The sequence below is a fragment of the Leptidea sinapis genome, chromosome 9, assembly GCF_905404315.1.
Source record: "Leptidea sinapis chromosome 9, ilLepSina1.1, whole genome shotgun sequence".
Classification (NCBI taxonomy): Eukaryota; Metazoa; Arthropoda; class Insecta; order Lepidoptera; family Pieridae; genus Leptidea; species Leptidea sinapis.
In genome coordinates, this window is record NC_066273.1 from 2,993,915 (window position 1) to 3,017,919 (window position 24,005).

The 24,005-nt window shown below is 36.4% G+C and overlaps 4 protein-coding genes across 6 annotated transcripts in view; 2 read left to right on the plus strand and 2 right to left on the minus strand.

The window, feature by feature from the left end:
* LOC126966023 (lysozyme-like) overlaps nt 1-24,005 on the minus strand; it is a 302,967-nt gene that overhangs the window by 182,091 nt on the left and 96,871 nt on the right. The gene's annotated exons all lie outside the window — the stretch shown is intronic.
* Nucleotides 1-24,005, plus strand: part of LOC126965967 (actin-binding protein WASF3) — a 44,088-nt gene that overhangs the window by 8,595 nt on the left and 11,488 nt on the right. Inside the window, exons 2-7 of one of the 3 annotated variants that reach the window (XM_050809812.1) lie at nt 13,602-13,757; nt 15,553-15,704; nt 17,019-17,287; nt 18,285-18,477; nt 19,937-20,086; nt 21,977-22,115. In XM_050809812.1, the coding sequence (XP_050665769.1) occupies nt 13,636-13,757; nt 15,553-15,704; nt 17,019-17,287; nt 18,285-18,477; nt 19,937-20,086; nt 21,977-22,115 (1,025 nt within the window). In that variant the 5' untranslated portion in view covers nt 13,602-13,635. The remainder of the gene's footprint in view (nt 1-13,601; nt 13,758-15,552; nt 15,705-17,018; nt 17,288-18,284; nt 18,478-19,936; nt 20,087-21,976; nt 22,116-24,005) is intronic. The other 2 variants (XM_050809813.1, XM_050809814.1) reach the window with 2 other exon arrangements.
* On the plus strand, nt 4,396-7,055 carry LOC126965979 (putative nuclease HARBI1). The gene is made up of 2 exons (XM_050809833.1): nt 4,396-5,025; nt 6,016-7,055. The coding sequence occupies exons 1-2, from the start codon at nt 4,618-4,620 to the stop codon at nt 6,823-6,825; spliced, it is 1,218 nt and encodes a 405-aa protein (XP_050665790.1). The 5' UTR covers nt 4,396-4,617; the 3' UTR covers nt 6,826-7,055.
* On the minus strand, nt 5,041-7,174 carry LOC126965996 (uncharacterized). The gene is made up of 2 exons (XM_050809858.1): nt 6,848-7,174; nt 5,041-5,767 (listed from the first exon to the last, which is right to left on the minus strand). Exons 1-2 carry the CDS (start codon nt 7,172-7,174, stop codon nt 5,159-5,161), a joined length of 936 nt encoding a protein of 311 aa, XP_050665815.1. The 3' UTR covers nt 5,041-5,158.

Consider the following 24,005-nt stretch of genomic DNA (forward strand, 5'->3'; position numbering starts at 1 on the left):
CACTAGAAATAAGGGATTGCTTGTAACTAAATCTCGTAGGCTTCATAAGATACATAATAGCTTTAAGGGTAAATATTTATAGGTAGTATACACTTTTATAATAAGGTCCCAGCCACTGTTCAGGCATTATGTATAAATAAATTTAAATGTTTGTAGTATCTAGTATACACCGAAAAGAATTCTAAAGGAATCAATTGTGAGAAAATAAACGCCTTTTATGCCTTTATTAAGTACTGTAATATCAGTATGATGACACTTCAAAACGTAGGTACTAAGACTTGCACATCTACCTGTTCTTTGAAAGTAGTACGAGAGTACCTTTTACAATTAAGCTATGATAAAACAGTCAATCATGAAAACAAAATTATATTAATAACTATTTGCTGTATCTGTAACTCTTATAAATTTATAAAGATTCATTTTGTAAGATAGAGATAAATATTGTATAGTTTAACCCCCTTATTCATAATGGTCCGCTAACTTAAGACAGCCGCTAAGGAGTGTTTTTTCTCATTCTGACTTAGGTCAATTCAAATTCAAATATTTTTATTCAAAATAGGATTTAAAATCACTTATTGAACGTCAAAAACTACCACCCAGTAAAAAAACTGCCTCAGACCTGAGAAGAATGGAATAGAAGAAGACAGAGTGAGAATTAGCAATGCTTTAAGTTAGCAGACTATTATGAATAAGGGGGTAATTCTTTATATTATTAACATTAACTTCAAATTAAATTATAAAGCAAACGCAAATCACTGGTTGGTTCTGCATAGGGCTTCCTAGTGAGACATCCAGAGAAATTTTATTTATTAAAGGTGCCTCTTTGTATATACTATAGTATACAGGATTATTGGTACGTATTCCTGTCAGGTGATAAGGTGACTGTTTGCGATAATTTAACCCCCATATGCATAGTGCAAAAGTGAACCATTTTAAGTGATCAGGTTATTTAGCATTGAAAAAAAAAACAAATTTGCACCATCAAAAATTTATTTAAAAAAAGGTCAAAATTTAGATCTTATTGTTTCTTCTAATTTTATTAGAACCATTTAACACTGGTTATTTATCAATATTAAAACAAAAATTAACAAAATTTAGTAAGACAAAAACGATATATTATTACAATATTAATATATATAAAATGCCTGAAAAACGAAAAATAACGTTATGGAACTTGGCTAGAAAATTATTTTAAAATTATGATCGTTTTCTTAGTTCTCCTAAAGTACATCGCAACTAGGAAGTTATTTTAAAGATCTGAAAAAAAAAAGATCACAAAGGAAGTAGGTGGAATTTAAAATGTCCATAAAATTATTAATTAAACACATACCCAATGTAAATAAAACAAAAACTACAAATGTAAAATACTGAATTGTATCTGTATATATTGCACCGGTAACAGTTTATTTGTATGTATTAGCAAATTAATAATAAGTAACAAGACATTTTCTAATTTAGTCTAATTAAAGTTGTAGCTGGAATTGACAATTCCGCATCGCATTTCCTGCGTTTATAATTCCTGTTTTGAGTTCTTCTGCGGATGACACTGGCGTGACGTCGCGGTCGTACACTAGGGATTTTATGCGACCCCAGACATAGGAATCAACCGTCACTAAGTTAGGAATCTTCGCAGGCTACGCAATGGGTCTTCCTCGCCCTATCCAATGATTAGGAAAATGGCTATGCTCGATATTCCATTTTCCAGCAGGCTATTTTCCTAAAATCGCCTAACATAATAATTGTTGGTTTATTTTATTTTAATATGCAAAAATTAATCTTCAAGAGAATATATATACAGTAAGAATGTGAAAACATATGTGTCAAATGTCAACGTACAGTAAGAGTGATAACTATCATTTTTATTTTACCTACCTCACGCCACCGCTATAAAAGTAGCTTACTTAGTTGCTTGCAGTGCATCAAAAGCAAATATCCAGGTTTTCCCAGTTTCCTGGATTCCCCCCCCACAAACCTCATGTATTAGTTTTTTAAGCATAATAAAGTTTTATCCCTCAATACGTAGATAGGGTTGTAGAAATAAGTTTTCTGATACCTACATATATAAGGCTTAATTGTAAATTGCTTTAATAAGTAGATTTAAGTTATTTTGTATATATACTTTAAGATCAAATATAGAAATTTGGAATTTGATTTTTTTTTTGCTTGCAGTGCATTACTCTGTAGCTTGTTGTACAGAGCGGACGTAATACTTCCTAGTGATAGAAGTGATTAAAATCAGTAATTACAGAAATTCTTTTGTTTAATTTCATGCCCATATACTTAGTTTTTCAATAATAATAAGATCTTAGTTATGTAAGTTAAATATAAGAAGTAAATTAATGTATTGTTGTATAGTTATAAATTTTATAAATCTCTTTTTTTAAAGTAGAAATGTATTTAAGTCATTTAATATCTACATTTTTGTTTAACTCTTCATTTCTTTAATTTTGTTATGTTTAATTGTTCAACTTTGTTATTTTTTTCGCACTATTGTAAATGTTGTTTACACCTGTAAAGACATGTCATATTGTACTATCCCTTGTGTACTTGCTAAAATTTTAATTTTATATTGATGTGTTGTTGGTGTAACTATCTAAATAAATAAATGAATAAACATTAATACCAAAATGTGCAGGACATCCGTCTTGCTAGTATATGATATGTCAGAAAGGTGTCGTAAGTTGCAGCATTCATTTTTGAAATGTTTCATCTCTTCGAAGACGGATTGGAATTCATAAGATACATAATAGCTTTAAGGGTAAATGTATACACTTCTATTATGAAGTCCCAGCCACTGTTCAGACATTGTCTATAAATAAATTTAAATGTTTTATAAAAAAATTGCTCTATCGTAAATCCTATTACTCCACTGCTGAATATCTAAATGATCGGACAGCCTGGGACTAGATTGTGATTATTTTATAGCGATAGAAATGACTGTACAATATTGTATATTTTTATTGAAAAGAGCGCAAAAAAAAGAATGCTGGGAGAGTTTCTTGCGCCGCTTCTTCCCTCTCAGAGCGCCATTTGTTTCCGAAGCGGTAGTAGTATCTAGTAGTATAAGAAATGACATCAAAAAGAATTCTAAAAGAATCAATTTTGAGAAAATAACTGCCTTTTATGCCTTTTGACGAATTGAAATGACAAAAGCTGGATTAAAATAATTAATATCTCTGATCGCCAATGTAGGTTTGTGAATCAATATAAATATCGGCTGGTAATCGTGCCTTGTACCCAGGGGCGTGCATATCATATAGGCAATTAGGCAGTGCCTATCTAGTTATGAACCTAAATAAATATAGCACTAGTGTTAAAGTTAATTTAGTTTAATTTGGTTCCGTTATTTTATTACCAAATTTCTATTGATCGACCACTTATAAAAAATTTTCTTACGCTAGATACTAAATACCTACGGTAAGCAATCTTTGCTTATTCCAAAGCTCAACTACGACTAGTTAGATCCACAGTGCCTACCTTATTAGAAAACCAACGCACGCCCCTGTTTCTACCTACTAGCCCCCTTATAATAATGCTCATAATAGTCTGCTAACTTAAAGCATTGCTAATTCTCACTCTGTCTTTTTCTATTGACCTAAGTCAGAATGAGAAATAACACTTCTTAGTGGCTGTTTTAAGTTAGCGGACCATTATGAATAAGGGGATTTGTCTTTTCTCAACACTGAATTACCTTATAGCTCAATATTTCACCCTGCATCGACTCTTTACCTAACCATATCAATATTTCTATTGTTGTTAGTCATCTTCTAATATATAAAATTCTCGTGTCACGGTGTACGTAATTGAACTCCTCCGAAACAGCTGCACCGATTTTCGTGAATCTTAGCGTGCATATCGGCTAGGGTGGAGAATCGGACAACATCTATTTTTCATCCCCCTAAATTTTTAGGGTAAACACCAAAATTTATTTTCTATTTTTTCGGACAAATCTTTTTGTTTTCAACCCTCTACGATCAACAACTATTTTTGTATCGCGATTTTTATAATATTCTATTCCATCCACAGATCCGGGGTTGCAAAATGGCAATCGAATACAGTAATTGTAGTACGATATATTTGGTAGGTCTGAGAATCGGTTGCATCCCTAAAATTATTTTTAATTACTTCATATGGCAATACAACGTTTGCTGGGTCAGCTAGTAATAATATAAAAAGATAAAAATTCGTATGATACGTCTATGTTTGAAAACTGTATCAATTTATTTAAATAAAACACTTTTAAAGGATTAAAACGCGTGTAATTGTAACTGTTTTACATTAGGTGTTTCCGTAAAAGTTACATTTTTATTTTAGTTAACCCGACGCGACGTTTCAAGACCTTTCCAGATCTCGTTTTCGATGTAAAACATCTGCAGTCCCCCTGTTTTATTTAAATGTGTAATGGTGCTCCCACATTGCCGTTATAAAATGTTTGTAAACATTTTATAACACCAAAACATTTACTAACAAATGTTAACAATTGTTGCACTTTGTTAGAAACTGTTACATGTTATAAGTGCTCCTACATTGATGGAAAATGTTTAAACATTTTATAACATCTAGTATTGGCTCGCAGTTTGGTTTCGCCTTCTGAGGGCTGAGGACGTCTACACGAAAATGGAAGAAGATTTGCTCATTGGAATAGCTTTTATTTTTTGTTTAAAAAAGAAGAAAAAGCGCTCTTATTGGATGCGCCAAACGCTAAAAGCTAGAGGAAAATATAGTGCCACAGACTATCTCAAGGATTTAGGTATTGATGGTTGCTTAAAAGATTTTATAAGAATGAACAGTTCCGAATTTGAATATCTACAAAATTTAATTGGGGCAAAAATAGGCAAACGAGACACTACATTTAGAAAATCTGTAAGTGTGACGGAAAGACTTGCGGTAACGTTAAGATTTTTGGCAACTGGTAGCAGTTATAAAAGTCTTGGAAATGTGTTCAAGTTGTCAGACCAAGTGATATCTATTATCGTACCAGAAGTGTGCGAGGCTCTCAATGAGGTTTTAAAGGAATACATACAGGTAAGTCAAACAACATTTTTAATTATTTTTTTATTTACTTTTAATATGATCTAATCTAATCATACTTTAGGTAGGTACCTATCTTACCTTACTAATAATTTTTTTAATACTTAACAAACCAAACATGTATTTTTTAATTTTTGATTGATTCCAACAAATCGTTTAATGATTGGGTCGAATCTTGGCTTGATTCCGATAAATTAGACGGACTCTGTGTTCTTGCGCTGGTACGAGTATGTGTCCTGGAGTTATCCGAAGAACTGGTTTCAAATGAAGCCGAGGGACTCGGTGCGGTGTAGTATCCTCTCGAGCTACAGTCAGCATTATTTTCCGAAAAAGTGGATAGATTTGGTTCAGAGTTGTATCCCCAGGAACTACTAGCGGTTGGGTCTGTAAAGGTTGTTGGAAAATCATATTGTCCCATTGTCGCATTGTACAAAATATTGTTAATGTGATGTTGAGCAGTATTCTTAGCATGACTGTTTTTTATTTGTTTCAGTTTCATCGAGACATACTCTCCAAATGCGTCATTTTCATCCCTGCTTTTTCTAGATTCGTACATTCTTTGTAAAATATTTACAGCTTCTTGTTGTGTTGGATCTTGTTCTACTTCAGGCCGTCTTCTTTTCCGAAATGGTTTTGGGGTGGCGAAAGGCGTGCCCGTAGTTTCATCAGTGACAGTATTTCCTGTTTCGTTCAAACTGAGAGTGTTTTCTGAAGCAATTCTGTTTTCTTCGTTACCCTGAAAGAATAGAACTAAACGATAATTTCAAGTTATAGGCGCGTCAAATTAGCTAAAATTGTAAAAAAATCTATAACCGCGATTTTCTTTTTCTATTACTTAACAACCCTTAACTGAAATCATATTTTTTTATAGTGTATTCTATTAATATTTCATACTTAATAAAAATATCCAATAAAATTTGTTAGAATAACGAGTTATAAATTTATTTTTCGCGCCTATTTCTTAATCTTCTATTTTTGTTCCAGATACCAACAACACCTCAAGAGTGGCTACACGTGGCAAATTCATTTGAAGAAAAATGGAATTTCCCAAATTGCTTAGGAAGTATCGATGGAAAGCACGTAGCCATACAAAAGCCAATTGATAGCGGCAGTGAATATTACAACTATAAAGGATTTTACAGCGTTGTACTTTTAGCGATAGTGGACGCAGAATACAACTTTCTGTACGTGAATATTGGCTGCCAAGGACGCATAAGTGATGGCGGAGTTTTCGCAAACACAAAATTTCGAAATAAAATTAACGACAATAGTTTAAAAATACCCAGTGACAGCTCACTACCAGGCAGAAACAAACCTCTTCCTTATGTGTTCGTAACAGATGATGCGTTCCCTTTACAAAAACACTTATTAAAACCTTTTCCAGGACCACAGGATAGCAATTCTAAGGAAAGAATCTTCAGTTATAGACTGAGTCGTGCGAGGAGAACAGTAGAGAACGCATTTGGGATTTTGTCAGCCAGATTTAGAGTTTTACGAACTACAATATTATTAGATCCAGAAAAAACTACTACTTTAATTATGACATGCGTGCTACTGCATAATTTTATAAGAAAAACTGAATCGAGCATGATTTACGCTCCATCTCAATACTATGATGGAGATGACATAGTAACTGGTACACGTATCGATGGACAATGGAGATTAGAACAGCAGCAATTAACACCACTTGAAGCATGTGAATCCCTGACAGATGATGGGAAAGAAATAAGAAAAGAATTCGCAGAATATTTTTCAAATGAAGGGTTTTTGGACTGGGCATCTAAATATTATTAAAAGACGTTAAAATAAAACTCACCTGCAACCCTCCATCGACAGTTAAACTTGGAATATTTTTGCCTTTAAGGAACATGAGTTTTTTAAATGCAAACCATTTACTTGACTCATTAGCTCCTGCACCAGATTTATTAGATTTACATTCTCGGTTAAATTGACCTACGAGTGATCGAATCTTTTTTTCAATTACTTTTTTATCCATATTAAATTCACTGGCAATTTCCATCCAAGCATCGTGTTTTTTATTTCGGTCTTTGTAGCTCTCTGACATCGTGTTCCATAGTACTTCTCTTGCTTGAAACATTTCAATCAGTTTGTAAACATCATCGTTATTCCAATTACCGGACATATTTTATTGCTTGGCGCACGCGCAACCACTAATACACACGCACAGCGATGCACGCTGACACAAAGGAACTGACAAGCGAGACACCACGCGCAGCGACCTGCGTACTCTAACCCCCACCGCACCGCACCGCCTATCCCGCCATCACCCTTATAAAATGTTTACAAACAAAAGATAACACATTTTACTAACATTACTAAACATTTTCTAACATGAAAATTTATTTGTGATTAAATGTTTGCTAACAAATGTTTACTAACGTTATTAAACATTTTCTAACGGCAATGTGGGAGCACCATAACACTCGCGTTAATCAAAGAAAATACTATGTGTCAATTTAGTTTGCACAGTGAACAGTTTTTCCCGCGGGCTATATCCCCCGGTAATTAGGTCAGGAAGCTAGGTATATTGTTCGCGCCACTTATCCTCTCAAGAGGCGGGAGTTCCGTGTCGCGATCGCAATGGATTATTTTATAATTGTGCCGTGTTACGGTAGTCACTCGATCGTGTACGTAAATTATGTTAATAAGTGACGCTTGCCAGACGTGGCTCGGCGAAAGTTTATCAATTTTTTATAATAATTTATTTAGAAATTCTTCCGCGCAATGTTATTTAACTTGAGCGTGGACGTCGCTGCCGCTAGTTCTCTAGTTTCGATGTTACATTTGACTAAAACTTGAAATTACGTTTTAGTCATTATAATAAAGGCCGGCAACGCCCCTGTGATTGCAAGAGATTGTGGGCGGCGGTGATCACTTAACACCAGGTGACCCGTACGCTCGTTTGTCCTCCTATTTCATAAAAAAAAATATAATGTTGTACTAAAGCAGGTGCGGTGCGGATGTCATGAAAATTATCTTCCTTTCACTTTCTGCTTCTTTCTTTAGCGGTGTATCCAGGTCCACTTTCTAAAAGGCCGGCAACGCTCCTGTGATTCCTCTGTTACAAGAGAATGTGGGCGGCGGTGATCACTTAACACTAGGTGACCCGTACGCTTGTTTGTCCTGTGTGTGTCAATATTATTATTATATTGGCCATATATATGGCCATATAGCCTGAAATAAATGTTTTTAATTTTATTATATAATATAGCTATATAATTGTACATTGTCATATAAAATAAATGAAGCTAATTCCATCGATAACAATATGTGTACTAGTATCTTGTACAGTTAAAATACACGAATGCAATTCGCTGCGCATTCCAAGAATATTATAATATCGTAAACAAAACATTAGGTTGGGTCTGGAGTCGGACAGTGACTGGCTAACGATGTGGTAAACAATCGATTTATGATTTATTATAATAAATAATATAATACAAACTAATATCTGTTTGTTCGTATGTAATGTGATAACACACCCGCCTTTCATCCTGTTGGCAATGGTCTTTCCCACACAAATGTGCGAGGGCATCTTTTTCAACAAGCCATTTAACTTTGACTATGCAAAAAGGCAAAAAATAATTGTCCAGTTAGGTTTATAAATTAACTGTAGTTACCTTATTTAAATATATATAAGAATATAGTTCCTCTACTGAACAGTTTTCAAGGAACTTTCTTCAACGCACAACAAAGCCGTGGAATTAGTTTCCTTGTGCGATTCCGGAACGATACCACTTTCAAATAAAGCGCGTACACCTTCCTTTAAGGCGAAGGGTAAGCAGAAAACACGAAAACAAGGTTTTTTTAGACAAGTTTAATGGTGAAAATACAGTATTTGGAGCTATGAACTTTATTATAATATTACACATACCCTTAAGTCTTATTTGTAGGTTGCTGCTAAAGTTTGCTGTTGGTTATAGTTAACACTCCAGAGCTATTTTGAACTACCGCCTTTCACCGGCATGACGCATTTGTTTAGTACTCATCTCAGAAAAGTTATTCCTGATGCTTGTACTTTTTTTGTGTAGGTACATTTATTCAGATTAATAATGAATAATGAGAATTGTAAGCATATAAACTGTTTGCGCCTGATAAAATATTAGGTTTTCCACGCAAGAATTTTGAAAATATTGGCTTTGTTACATAGATGGTGGGCCGGCAGCCGTGAACTCATATCGCTCAAGGTCGCTGGCATTTAGTGTCGCCTTAAGGCCGGCAACTCCCCTGTGATTCCTTCACTTAACAATAGGTTACAATAACCCGTACGCTCGTTTGCCCTCCTTTTCCATAAAAAAATCTGTATCTACCATTCTACTATGAACAATTAGTTCATGGAGTTTCGGATGCTTCCACGTTGTTGCCAATCACCGCCAGATGGCGCGGCATTACTATAAATTTCATTAAAACAACCTAGTATGTAAATGAACTTGGAGAATATATACGTGTTATGGATTTTGTCAACATTAGCCACACAATAACGCTCCTGGGTTTAGCTTGTTATTATCTAACATAGATGCATGCTTTTTATTTGAATTGTCGGTTAAATAATAATATAATAGAAATATTTTTGGTTAAAAATCTGAAGGCTTAGGTTTTTCTCTGTCTCATTTTGAATTTAAACCGTGTCTTAATTATTAAACAAGCAATATACTTGTGTATCTATTCGTAACAATATGATATTACGTGTATCTTGGAAACGGCTTTCGCTAAGAGTAAAACTACACATCAATAAGTAGTGGTTTTGCTTTTTAAGTCTCAAATACTATTATGTGTAATATATTACATCAACTTAAGATAATTAAAATGTGTGACTAATCGAATTATCTAAACACTTTCACTTATTGCTAAAATATTCAAACGACCAGAATGTGTTAAGCGTCACAAAAATGTATGTATTAGGTTTTATTATCTGTGTGTGTATCATAAAATGTTGACACGTTTATAAAACACTAGTTGACCCGACAGACGTTGTTCTGTTCATATTAAATAAAAACTCTTGCGGGTGGAATTTCGTAAAAATCCGTTCTTAGCTGACCGCCGCTACTCGGTGAAAGAATATTCTTACCAAATTTCAAGTCTTTAGCTGTAATGGTTCCAGAGATATCGTTATGAGTGACTATATACGTGGAAATCTCTTATATATATACTAGCTGGCCCAGCAAACGTTGTATTGCCATATAAAGTAATAAAAAAATTAAATAATTAATATTTTTAGGGTATAAAAATAGATGACCGATTCTCAGACCTACCAAATATATCGTACATAAAATTTATGGTACCTACTACAATAATCATTATATTCGATTGCCATATTGCAACTCTATTGCGTGTCTGTGGATGGATTAGAATAATATTAAAATCGCGAAACAAAAGTAACTGTTGATCGTAGATGGGTGAAAATTTGAAATTGAATGTATTTTTTAATGCTGACTCGTAATCAAACAAATTTAAAAAAAAATCGTGTGGACCACCCTTAACATTTAGGGGGATGAAAAATAGATGTCCGATTCTCAGACCTACACAATATGCACTCAAAATTTGATGAGAATCGGTCAAGCCGTTTCGGAGGAGTTCGGTCGCGCACACCGTGACACGAGAATTTTATATATTAGATAATATCATTACGGAATGTAATATCGCGTGTAATCAAATTATATGTGAAGTGTCTCGTGTGACTTATGTTAGACTTCCTTCAGAGCCTATGCCAGTGAGGGGAAGCAACCTCTCCCAAGTCAGTTCTGGAATGCTGCATTGGCAGATTTTTCCACAAAGTAACTGCGAGGGATGAAGCCTTATTTGTTTACTAGCTTTATACGTAACACCGGTGACCTGTTGTTAAAAGTTTATTAATAACAAAAAAAAAAGGGTTTGTGTACTTATGTATGCACGCAATAACTTCTTTGTAACGTAATAAAACAAAAATCCTTTAAAAAAAATTATTCCTCTTGCTATTTTACGTTTGTAGAAAAACAATCTATACCCATATAAATAAAATTGGAGTGTCTGTTTGTAATATGGCAATAACCGTTTTTTACTACATGTATCTATATGAATATATATACGGAACATAATATAATTTTTTTTTTACAATTTTTGTCGTTCTGTCTGTCTGTTTGTTCCGGCTAATCTTTGAAATGGCTGGACCGATTTTGACGGGACATTCATTGGCAGGTAGCTGATGTAGTAAGAAGTAACTTAGGCTACGTTTATTTTAGAAAAATAAAGTATGGCCACACAACGTTTGCCGGGTCAGCTAGTATTATAATAAAGAACGTACAATCAATAAAAATATTATTATACCGCATAATTTAGTTAAATAACTTGTAATTAAATATCATTAAATTATTTTTATACAATTGGAGAGAATTTATTTAATTTATTTTAAAACTTGTTTGTAATTAAATATAAATTTAAAATATATAGATTGCAATTTATCTAATTTTCGTCCATTGGTTGTGGTTCAGTAGAGAGTTCACAAGAGGCTTGGTGCCTGAAGTATAATACAAATGGTCTAGCTTTAGTTGATCAGCTAACGTCGTTCCAGAGGTATAAATGTTCCGTAACCCGCCGAAAGTTCATATTATAATACATAATTATGTATAATATCGTCAGAATATTTATTACTTAGCTGACCCGGCAAACGTGGTCTTGCCATATAAATTATTTTAAGAGTTAGACCGTTTCTTGGACATTGCAACACATTTCTTTATTTTTCTGAAATAAAAGATTTTTTCTAAAATAAAGCAGCCTAAGTAACTCCTTATTACATCAGCTACCTGCCAATAAAAGTCCCGTCAAAATCGGTCCAGCCATTTCAGAGATTAGCCGGAACAAACAGATAGACAGACAAAAATTGGAAAAAAAAAATTTTGCTGTATGTACCGTATATATTCATATTATATGTACCGTATATATTTATATTATAATACATGTTGTAAAAAACGGTTATTTCAATATTACAAATAGACACTCCAATTTTATTTATATGTATATGTATAGATTATAAACAATTACATGTTATCATCTCCCAACTAGCCAATACTTTTACTTCAATAATTAATTGAACGATTAAATAGTAATTACACCGCGGAATCACTATATCTAACGACTACGCCAGGAATGGCGCCATTTCAATTAACATAGATAAAAAAGTGGTCGGACTTGTCACGTTGACCACAAAGTTTCATCTTGTTAATCAAGGAGAAAGAGTCATGTGTGCTTGAAAATGCAATTTAATCTCTGATTATGTAGTATATCTCGTTAAGTACCTTACTTATTTTCGCTCTAAAACAGACAACAAGTATTACTTTGGCTCGCATTCGAGGATTAACTAAGCAATTTGGAAACTTATAGCAATAGGATACCTATCCTAGCGAACGCATCGAAGACTGATAATTTGCAAAAAGTGAGGACCGTAAAGTGTGCCTTGACACGTCCCGGTTGCCGCGTATCGGGTGCCGATGTAAGCTTGTTCTTGTCTTATATAACATTGTGATCATTGTGTCCTTTCATCTGTCCCATTCTGACAAGCGGGTCTTGTCTGGGGCTTGTCAATAATATTGTACCATATTTAATGAAAAAATATTCGTTTTATTAAATTACTTCCGCTTTTTGCATATTAATCTTTAATAAATAAAATAACCTTACCGATGATAAGTCACACCATCTTTTTTTTCATTCGTTAATGCATTATTTAAGCACTTTTTATAGCACATTTAGGCTTGTTGATTGACTCACAGTTGACACACGACTAAGGAGAAAAGTGTGCTTACATTGTCTTTAAGCACACTTTTGCCGTTCCGTTATCAGAGTGCGAATGATATGTCCATATGTATAGAACGTCATTGAATCAAACACGTAAAATCAACATTATAACACTAGAAATAAGGGATTGTTTGTAACTAATTCTGGTAGGCTTCATAATATACATAATAGCTTTAAGGGTAAATGTATACACTTTTATAATAAAGCCCCAATCACTGTTCAGCATTATCTATAAATAAATTTAAATGTTTTATTAAAAAATGGCTCTGTCGTAAATCCTACTACTCCACAGCTGAATATCTAAGTGGTCCGACAGTCTGGGACTAGATTATGATATATTTTATAGCAATAGCAATGACAATTCTATATTGTATATTTGATTCAAAACAGGGCAAAAAAAATGCTGGGAGAGTTTCTTGCGCCGCATCTTCTCTTTTGGAGCGCCATTTGTTTCCAAAGCGGTGTACTAGTAGACACCACTGTGTCTAGTATACTAGAAATGACATCAAAAAGAATTCTAAAGGAATCAATTTTGAGAAAATAAATGTCTCTTATGCCTTCATGATCCTTAGGGTCATAATAATTCTTGTTCGTTATAGGCTAGTTCTAAAAATAAACATTTTAGACTGTAGAGCAATCTTTTTCGTTTTTTTTTAAAGACTAAAATCGCTCATCGTTTACTAAACATCGGTTACTTCATCCAACAAACAATGAAGTGGGTTCGGTAGTGGTGTGGTGTCAAGTTTCGCGTACCAGTCGTAATTTGATTGATGTATTTGCAGTGATGATCAGCAGGTAGCGGCGAGAGCGGTCGCGATGCCGCTTCCGAAGCGCTGCGTGGAGCCGGTGCACGTGTCTCGCGGCACCGTGCCCGAGCGGCTGGCGGTGCCCTCCGAGCTGGAAGCTGTCACCAATGGCACCCTGGCCAACACGGTCCGGTGAGTTGACTTCCATCATTATATCATTAACAATTAGTTATGTTTTAAAGTGATAACCCTCACTTCTAGGATTAATACACAAATAAAATTTTTGAAAAACTTATGAATGATGCAGGTCTCTAAAATTTTGTTATTCAAATGTAAAGTTATCACTTTAAAAACATAACAAATTGTTAAGATTTACAAGAGCGACATCTTAAGTCAATTTCCTAATATGCAAATATTGGGGTTGAGCAGGTTATCAACTGTAAAGTAGATCCTGTAGATGAAGCCACAACCTGAGAGTTGAACAAAGCATACAAGATTTTATGACGATACGTCACTCGATCGATTAGTTTAGTTGGTTAGAAGCACTGGCACGCATCGTTCATAAAGTTTTGTTTTTCAAATTTTATTTGTGTATTATATCATTATTATGTCTTCAATCGTGTCCACCTTCTAATGGCAACTAAACTGTGGGATGATCTTGCGGTATCGTGCTTAATAAACCCACCCCACCCACCTTAAATGCTAGTAATGGTGAATACTTGTGATGTTGCAAAAGATAATGGGCGGCGGTGACCATCAAAGGCCTATGTATGCATGCTCAGGCAACACGCCAAATGAAGCTGAAGCAAGTTATAAATGAGACCTTTCATACCTCATATTAGCGGCACTCCACAATCCATAAAATAAGTGGAATCGGTGATATAAGTGCACATATATTCTGAGCTCCGCAACACTGGCTTTGGCTAAGTCGCTATCACCTTTTTTTTTTAACTTTGACATGACGTCTCGATCGTTACGAAAAATATTACAGTCATTATTTCTATTATTAGAAAAATAGATAAAAGTGGCATGCGAATATGACCTCTATTTCCTAGCATACTACATCGGAGTAATTTGATTATAGCTTCCTGTGACATTGGATTCATTCTTCATTAGGTACTCGTGACATAAATTTATAACGGTTGCATGCCAATATGACAGCTATTTCAATGTTTTAAGAGTGCTATTTGTAGAGTAAATTGGTTTTGTCAAATTGTTTACTACTCGAGTAACTGATAACAATTTCATACGAATGTAACATCTATTTAACCTATATGGAAAAATATCTTAACTGATTTTGAAATAATAATTAGGTACATTCATGAGTTTTAATAAAAAGGATTGTGTGGTTTTATGAAACCACGGTAAAAGTGAAACTTTTTTTCACATTATAGACACACACATTTAACTAATGACAACATTTACAAACTAACAAAATAGCGTGGAGCACTGGCACAAATGAGTAATAGTCCATACACTACAGCTGACCAGCTGTTGCGAACTATAGGCGCCGACCAACCGTCATGCGACATGCAACACACAGACGAAAAAGTTTGAGACGATGTAATAAAAGTTTCACTTTAAAACTTACTTTTGAACAACTTAATTTTAAAAAGCTTTTCGCCACGGTAACATTTATAATTTGTAGCCAATTTTTTTTTCAGTGTATTATAAAAATACATTTTAATTTGTATGATATGTTGCGACGATTCTCTTGCAACACCAGAGGAAACACAAGAGCGTTGCCGGCCTTTAAGGAAGGTGTACGCGCTTTTTTTGACGGTACCCATGTCGTATCGTCCCGGAAACACCGCACAAGGAACGTCATTCCACAGCTTAGCAGTACGAGGAAGAAAGCTCCTTGAAAACCGCACTGTGGACGACCGCCACACATCCAGATGGTGGGGATGATATCCTAATTTGTGGCGTGTCTTGCGAAGGTGGAGATGTTTGAGAGTTTAAACTTAAAGTCCATATCATTTGATAGACAACTGTCGTCGCTGTCGAAGCACGCGGAGGATATGTTCGGCGAGTTGACCCGCGAGGCGAGTGGTCTGGCCGAGCGAACTAATGTGCTTCAAGCCAGAATCGACAGGTTGGCCATCAAGGTCACGCAGCTCGACTCAGGTGTCGAAGAAGGTTAGTAAGCATTGGCAGTATAGAAAATTTATTGAAGTTGGCGTTACTTTTCGGAAATCCATAATTATACAAATGATTTAAGTTTTCTTTAGTGTTAATTCCGCCAATATTTGTTTTTAAACAATTCGACACGTGTTTCGCCTCTACACGAGACATCCTCAGGACGTGTTGTCTCGCCAAAATCTGGCACGAGACATGTATTGACATTGTTATTCGTTCGGATGGACACTTATATATTATTTTTCCTAAATATTTTAGCTATTTTATCTGATATTGGACCACAATATATGTCAAACTACCCACATATTTGGTATTTGATTGTGGTGGGACGGGATAAAGTTCTGAATTAATTAAATGTTTTTGTTTATTTTTAATTAATTTGTTCACTAACTGTTTTTTGTAGCCGTTGGTAACCGCGATTTGGTATATTGTATTAAGTTCTTTTGCGAAGTTGTCACGGGACAGTGGGACTGACATTAATCTGTGAACATAGCAGTGGAAGGCTATGAGTCTCGTGCCAGATTTTGGCGAGAGAACACGTCCTGAGGATGCCTCGTGTAGAGGCGAAACACGTGTCGAATTGTTTAAAAATAAATATTGGCGGAAATAACACTAAAGAAAACTTAAATCATTTGTATAATCGGCAGTATAGTTAGTAAGAAGCGCTGGCGTTACTGAGGCTCAAGGCCAACTCTTACGAAAGGAGAGTAAAATCTCACGGTATCAATCCAAGGGGAAAAGTGTCAAAATATCCTTCCATCAAAATAACGTAACAATGTCCTCGTGAGAGGAGTCCTTAGTGACGTCAAACGGCGATGTTTCACCCCCATTTCGCGATATGATCTACACATCAATGAGTCCTATCCTATGCAGATTTTTCTTTAGTATAATGTCCAGTTATTTTTCTGGGGGAATTCTTAACTGGTCCCGAATCACAGAAAACACATTCTCAGAGTAATTACTATCGAAGCCTTTTTTGCCCACTGATTTCTTCCAGTGTTGTTTGTTTTGTTTAGGGTCCAGCCTTTCTGCACCTTTCCGAGGTTATTTATTGCCTTTTACTTCGCAGTGTTTCTTCCGCACCTTTGACGTTATTCACCATTCGGTGGGTCTTCGAGAAGATTGAGTATGCCAGAATATATCATTGTATAATATATATATATTGGTATCAGAGTTAAAAATTCTATTATTGGTTATTTAAGAATGCCTAGCTGGTGTCCCGCAGTATTAGGACTTTAGGTTTTTATAGTTTTTTGTGGGCATAATCCACAATATAATAAAAATATAATTTTGAACTCGTTTAATATATTACAGTATCACTGCAAGATATTCAGATGCGCAAAGCCTTCCGGTCGTCCAGAACGTTCCAGCAGCAATTGTTCTCTCGCACGTCGATGCCGTCGGCCATGCTGGCGACTTACGCACGATGCGACCGACCGCCGCCGCTCGAGAAATTGAACGAGTTCCGGGACGACGGCCGGGACGCAAGGAAGTTCTACACCGACCCGGACTACTTCTTCGAGCTGTGGCGAAGGGAGATGCTGCAGGACACTGAGAGGATTCAGCACGACAGGGGGAAGAAGGTGGGTGTTGGGGACTTGGATGATTAACTTTATTAATTTTCTACTTAGGTAGCCTGAGTGCGTGGTTGAGGTTTTATGTGTGATATTTTTTTTATGGAATAGGAGGACAAACGGCGTACGGGTCACCTGTTAAGTGATCACTGCCGCCCATAATCTCTTGCAAAGCCAGAGGAATCACAGGAGCGCTGCCGGCCCTTAAGGAAGGTGTACGCGCTTTTTTTGAAGGTACCCATGTCGTATTGTCCCGGAAATACCGCACAAGGAAACTCATTCCACAGCTTCGTAGTACGAGGAAGAAAGGTCCTTGAAAACCGCACTGTGGAGGACCGCCACACATCCAGATGGTGGGGATGATATCCTAACTTGTGGCGTGCCGTGCGAAGGTGGAATTCGGCGGCAGGAATCAGGTTAAAACGGCATGATGGTGTCTCTCCGTTAAAATTCTCACGGATGCCGCGTACAGCGTCACCACGCCAGCGTCGACATGTGAAAGAGACCACAACAGTACATTTATAAAGCAAGCATTGTGACGCAGCGTGCGGCGCTAAATAGGAGACTATTACCGTAGAGGAAAGGGGGTGGGGGGAACAATAATTTGCACTAACAAAGTCAAATCATACTTAAAACTAATAGGTGGGTAACAATGAAAATGTTTAGAACTGGCCAATTAATAAAATTCGAGGTATTCCCTTTACGAGCCCTGAGGATGCGGTGAAAGCGTACGAAAATGCCATAGAATGACCCCTTCGGAAGAATGGGCCGACTGCTTCTTTCAGTGGTGCCATCGAATGAGACGATGTGTAGGAACGGAGATAACTTCGAAAAATAATAAAAGTATTGGCAACTTTCTACATTAAGCCGTTTTTAATTTTCTAAACATTTTCAGTGTTACCTAGGTATTGTCACTCGACAGTGGGTTTTGATTGGATGATGATGTAAAATCTAAAGTCTTACTGAAGAACTTTTTAATTTTATCTTAAAATGACTGGTAATCCAGGTGCGCCAACCACGCAGCGGGGGTGCGGAGGGCCGCGGCGCGAGACGTGTCCGAGTGCCTCACTCGACTCGCGACCGACAGAAGGCGGAGGCCGTGAACCGCGGCGAACACATCATGGCGCCCACGCAGCTGCGGCGGTACAACGTGGAGCCCCGGCCCGACGCCGTCTACCGCAGCTCGGGGCTGCAGGCGGGTGAGGACCGATCATATTGCCGAACACCCAGGCCACTTTAATAAAGAAAACCGCTGAGTTTCTTTATTCTCAGGTCTGAGACTTGGGGAGTACCAGTGGGAGGCGCCTATCCACAGGCTGCCGGCTAGATTATGGGTACTACAACGGCACCTATTTCAGTCGTGAAGCAGTAATGTTGACATTACTGTGTTTCGGTCTGAAGGGCTAGTGAAATTACTGGGCAAATGAGACTTAACATCTATCTCAAGGTGACGAGCGCAATTGTAGTGCCGCTCAGAACTTTTGGGTTTTTCAAGAATCCTGAGCGCCACTGCATTGTAATGGGCAGGGCGTATCAATTACCATCAGCTGAACGTCCTGCTCGTCTCGTCCCTTATTTTCCAAATTGTGGCGAGGCAAAATCAGGCAATTCACTTCAGTCACGAGGGCTCACAACATCTTATATATATCTCATCGCTATTCCATCTTAATGGCTGACACGCAATATTAACGTATTAGTTAGAGTTTATTAGTAACGATGTTTAGTGACGCTGACTATTAAGCTAGAGGTCAAGGGTTCAAATCCCGGTAGGTGCAATCATTTATATGATGAGTATGGATGTTTGTTTCCGAGTCATGGATGTTTATATGTATTTATGTATGTTTAATTAAGTATATTGTATTAAATAATATATCGTTCTCTTTGTACTTATAGTACAGGCTGTGCCTAGTTTGGGGCAAGATAATTTGTGTAAAAGTGTGTCAATATTATTACTATTATTAATTGAGATAAAACCTTTAGTTGCAAATGCAACGGGGAACTACTATTATGTATAATGAATTTTGAGAGCAAAATTCAAAGAAATTAACATCTTGACTATTGCTTCTCAATATATTCTTGATAATGTAATGTATGTACATAGGCACATAAGTGAATTTGCTAGAAATTGTCATAACCATAATGTTATCACCAGGAACAGATAAAACTTATAATGCCTACTACTCAACTAAGTCGAGTTAGTAAGTCTTTTGTGGGGCGATGGATATGCTTTTACAACAAGATTCCAGAAAATGTTTAATACAAAAGTATTACGTTATTTACACATGTTACACAGATTGGGAATGGAGTGACCGCCCTCTGTCTATAAAATAAAAAGTTTAATTGTACAATATCACTTTTTTCGATAAAAAAAAGCCCGCTGAGTTTGTTGCCAATTCTTCTCAGGTCTGGTGCATTCTTTTTGGAATGAGTGGAAGTTTTTGACTTTCAATAAGTGATGTGACATCTTATTTTGCAAATAAAATTTGAAAAACAAAATTTTATGAACGATGCCGGATTCGAACCCACGTCCATAAAATTTTGTTTTTCAAATTATATTTGTGTATTAATCCTAGAAGTGAGGGTTATCATTTTAAAAACATAACATATTGTTTATTTTATTATCTTATTCTCTAAAAATCCCAATATGTGTGTCTGCAGCGACGACTGTCCCGGATGGTGCAGTTCCCGCCAACAACACGGGCGGGTTCCGCACTGCGCTCACACGTGCGCCCTCGCAGCCCACGCGACCCAGCTCCATCGAGATTGACAACCAGCACCGGCAGCCGCGGCTTACCGGCAACGGACACTGTTAGTATACTGTACATTGTACATTCTTATATCATTTATACGTCCGGATAGACTCCGACAGCTGTGAAGACGTCGAAAAAAAATAAGACTCACCTTTATTTTGAGCAATGTATTATTATTATTATTTGCAGAGGATGGCTATATGGCTGGTACTGATTGGGTCACTCATACTTATAAGTATTTAGCTTAGAGCTATAGCTCGTTGTCAAGCCCTGCTCACTTTACGAACCGCAGTATCTTCTTGACGTGAGTATTGCAAACAGCATCTAGGAGTAGGGTAGGGGTGGGACACACGCCTTACAGTGACGTTTTCAGAAGACTGTAGTGCCATCTGTTAGTTGGCCCGAAAATGAAAGCTTTGTCAGCTGTCACTGCCCACTGGTCATAAAATGGCGGCTACTTCTAGCGTTTACTTTGCGCGTGTATGTAGCTCTCGTGTTCCATTTTGCATATTTACACTACTAAATCTATCCTTTTTTTTAAAGTAAAGTTAGTTATTTAATTGCTTCACAACATTAAAAATGAATTTTATAATTTCGAGCTTATATATAGTTATTTTCGGGGCCAATCTCCAGATGGCGCTAGTTTTCAAATAGACAGCTCTTAATGCGTAGAGAGGGCTCTCTTTTCCCTATATATAATTATACTCCTTGGAGTAGGGTAGAGTCGCCAAGGATAGTGTTAAGCTTATGCATTAGTGGGCAGAAATTGCAGAGGAGATGAAAAGGCGTTTTATCGGCCTCAAGGCAAAATCTGCAAGTTCTTTCGTTTTTTATTCCGACCACACTGAGGTGTTTATTTAGGCAATGTAAGTGTCATAAAAATCACGAGTGTTGTGTAGTTAACTGCTGTCACGCATACTAAAGTGATAAACCAAGCCTCTTCTCATCAGTTGTCTAACAGCAAGAGGCTCTATATAGACGTATAAATTATCTAAGTATAGATTGAACTATCATGATGATATCAATAAAACGGTAAAATAAGACAAGTTATGTGTTGCATAATATTTGTACCATAGACACAATGATTCATTCAGCTGTTAGTAATTTATATGCTCTGCCCATTACAGTGCGGTACTAAAACTAGGTGACAATATAGTGGACAACATAGATGGTGGGAAACTATTTACAAAACAAAGTTGTGTACTTATAACGTTGATTCTTAAGGTATAAATAACACGGAAAACGATCGAAATTAATTCAAAATGTAAAAATACTTCAGATTATTGTACGTTCCTCCGCAGCCACTTGTATTATCCGTCAAAATTAGTTCACTGGACGCTTGCGAGTGGGGCTTCAAATAGGCACAAAAAATTTGCTGTCAAACATATGGAACAGCCTGTCCATGTGTATTAATACAGGTCAGTGGGCACTACAATTGCGCTCGTCAATTGAGACATAAGATGTTAAGTCTCATTTGCCCAGTAATTTCACTAGCTGCGGTGCCCTTCAGACCGAAACACAATATTGCTTTCACGTTTCTGTTTCACAGGGGAAGAAGCCGTTATATAGCCGGCATCATGTGCTAAGAAGCCTCCCCCTGCTAAACGTTAGATCGTATACTCGTATAGTGAAGTGTTTTACGGCTGCTCCCAATACACTATCTAAAGATAGAAATAAATTACTATCTTCTACTGTCAGTAACTAGTTGTCAATAATCCTTTAATAATAATAAGCCTTATATTGGGACGCGTGAATTGAAATTTCCATACAAAATTCTATCGCTGGTAAGCTATACGTCGTCCCATTTACAGACAGCGTGTACGGATAAGTTGAGTTACCGTCGTATTGGGACAGAAAAGTCAACGATAGTCACGATTTTTATCTCAAGTAAGAGATAGACTGAATATTGGGAACGGCCGTTAATATGTCAACTATTGTTTGTTATCAGTGGTGAACGATGAGAGTCCGTACGGCGCAGTAGAGCCCATCTACGGCGGCAGCTTGGCGGGTACGCCCCGGCGGGCTCGTCCCTCGGTACCGCCCCCCGCGCCTCCCGCACCTGTCTCGCCTCACCACACACCCCCCAGGTAAGCCTTATTATTAAATCATCATTTGTGTAATAAATTTTATCTACACCCATGTTTTAAATCCTCTATTAAAGATTCTGAAACAGCTTATTACCAATATTAAAACACCCAATGTCGTAATAACCATCATCGAAATTGTTGTAATGTTGTACTAAATTTTATAACAAAACTCCTTGGTTTTTTTTTCGATCCCTGCATGCGCAAAGAGTTTCAATAAACAGCCACATTCTTATTGCTCGATGCGTGGTATCTGTATGAATTTAAAAAAAAAACATTTTCGTTTATGTGCGTTCCACACTACAAGAACGTGGCGCGCCGTAAAAGAAAGTAGGCTATTGGAAACCCCGCCATTTTTCTTGAAAAATGAGCGATTCAAGTTTTGACAGCACATCGCCGGATATTTTAAACGCTGCAAAAGAACAAAATATTCAAGTGAATTTTAATAATTTCACTATACAAAATGTAAATTACTACTAAAATAAATAATTCTTTAGTTTATTTGAATATAATCAGTAATGGATGATATTAGGTTACTACTAGGACTAACTGTTTTAATGTCAGCAGTAAGCTAACTGTTTCAGAATCTTTTAGAGAATTCATATTCTGTGTGTAGATAAAGTCTTGTATGCAACTGTTGATAATTAGGTATTAAAACACTCATGTGATAATATTATAAATCCACATTCGTGTTTTAATACCTAATTATCAACATTTGCATAAATAAATATAATCCCACAAGTGAGGGTTATAACATTAAAACATAACAAATTGTTTAAATCATCATCATCTCAGCCGGCAGAAATCCACTGCTGGACAAATGCCTCCCTCAAAGATCTTCACAACGATCGGTCTTGTGCTGCCCTCATCCAACCTATTCCGGCGATCTTGAATTTTTTTATTTTATTTTATGAAAATAAGGGACGAGACGAGCAGGACGTTCAGCTGATGGTAATTGATGCGCCCTGCCCATTACAATGCAGTGCCGCTCAGGATTCTTGAAAAACCCCAAATATTCTGAGCGGCACTAGAACTGCGCTCGTCACCTTGAGACATAAGATGTTAAGTCTCATTTGCCCAGTAATTTCACTAGCTACGGCGCCCTTCAGACCGAAACACAGTAATGCTTACACATTACTACTTCACGGCAGAAATAGGCGCTGTTGTGGTACCCATAATCTAGCCGGCATCCGCTGCAAAGGAGCCTCCCACTGAAGAGTTCATTGGTCCATCTTGTGCGGGCCTCCCAACACTATTTCCTCTGTTTTATTAATAATAATAAAGCCTTCTATTCAACTAAAGAAAACAATACAATTTCTTATATCTAACTTATATAAAATCCAGATAATCTTCAGCTGTTTGCTAATTGACACAGGAATCCTCCAACCTTTTCCACTGCCTTCTGTCCTTGGCAACCCGGCTCCAGGACACTCCTGCAAATTTGGCCAGATCGTCCTCCCATCTTTGGCGGGGTCTTCCCCTGTTATTTATGCCATTCCTAGGATACCATTCTGTGACCTTTTTATTCCACTTCTCCTTTCCTCTACTCATATGCGCAGACAATTTCCATTTCAGTTCCTTTGTACTTATCCTGATGTCTTCTAACCTAACTCGGTCTTTTTTCTTGATCCTTTCTCTATTTTATTAATTAAACCAAAATATAATTTACAGATGTACAGGGATCTTGAGCATTATATTATGTAACATTTGAAATAAAAATTCATGTATGTTAAAACTATATAAATGAATATCAAATTATCCCTTCGCATTTTACACTTACTTCAATTTACATCCTAGAAGCATGTAAATTTGTTAAAAAACATTCGGACTTATACTCAACACTACCAAATAACAAGCGAAATAATAGAAATTTAAACAAATTAAAAATTCACC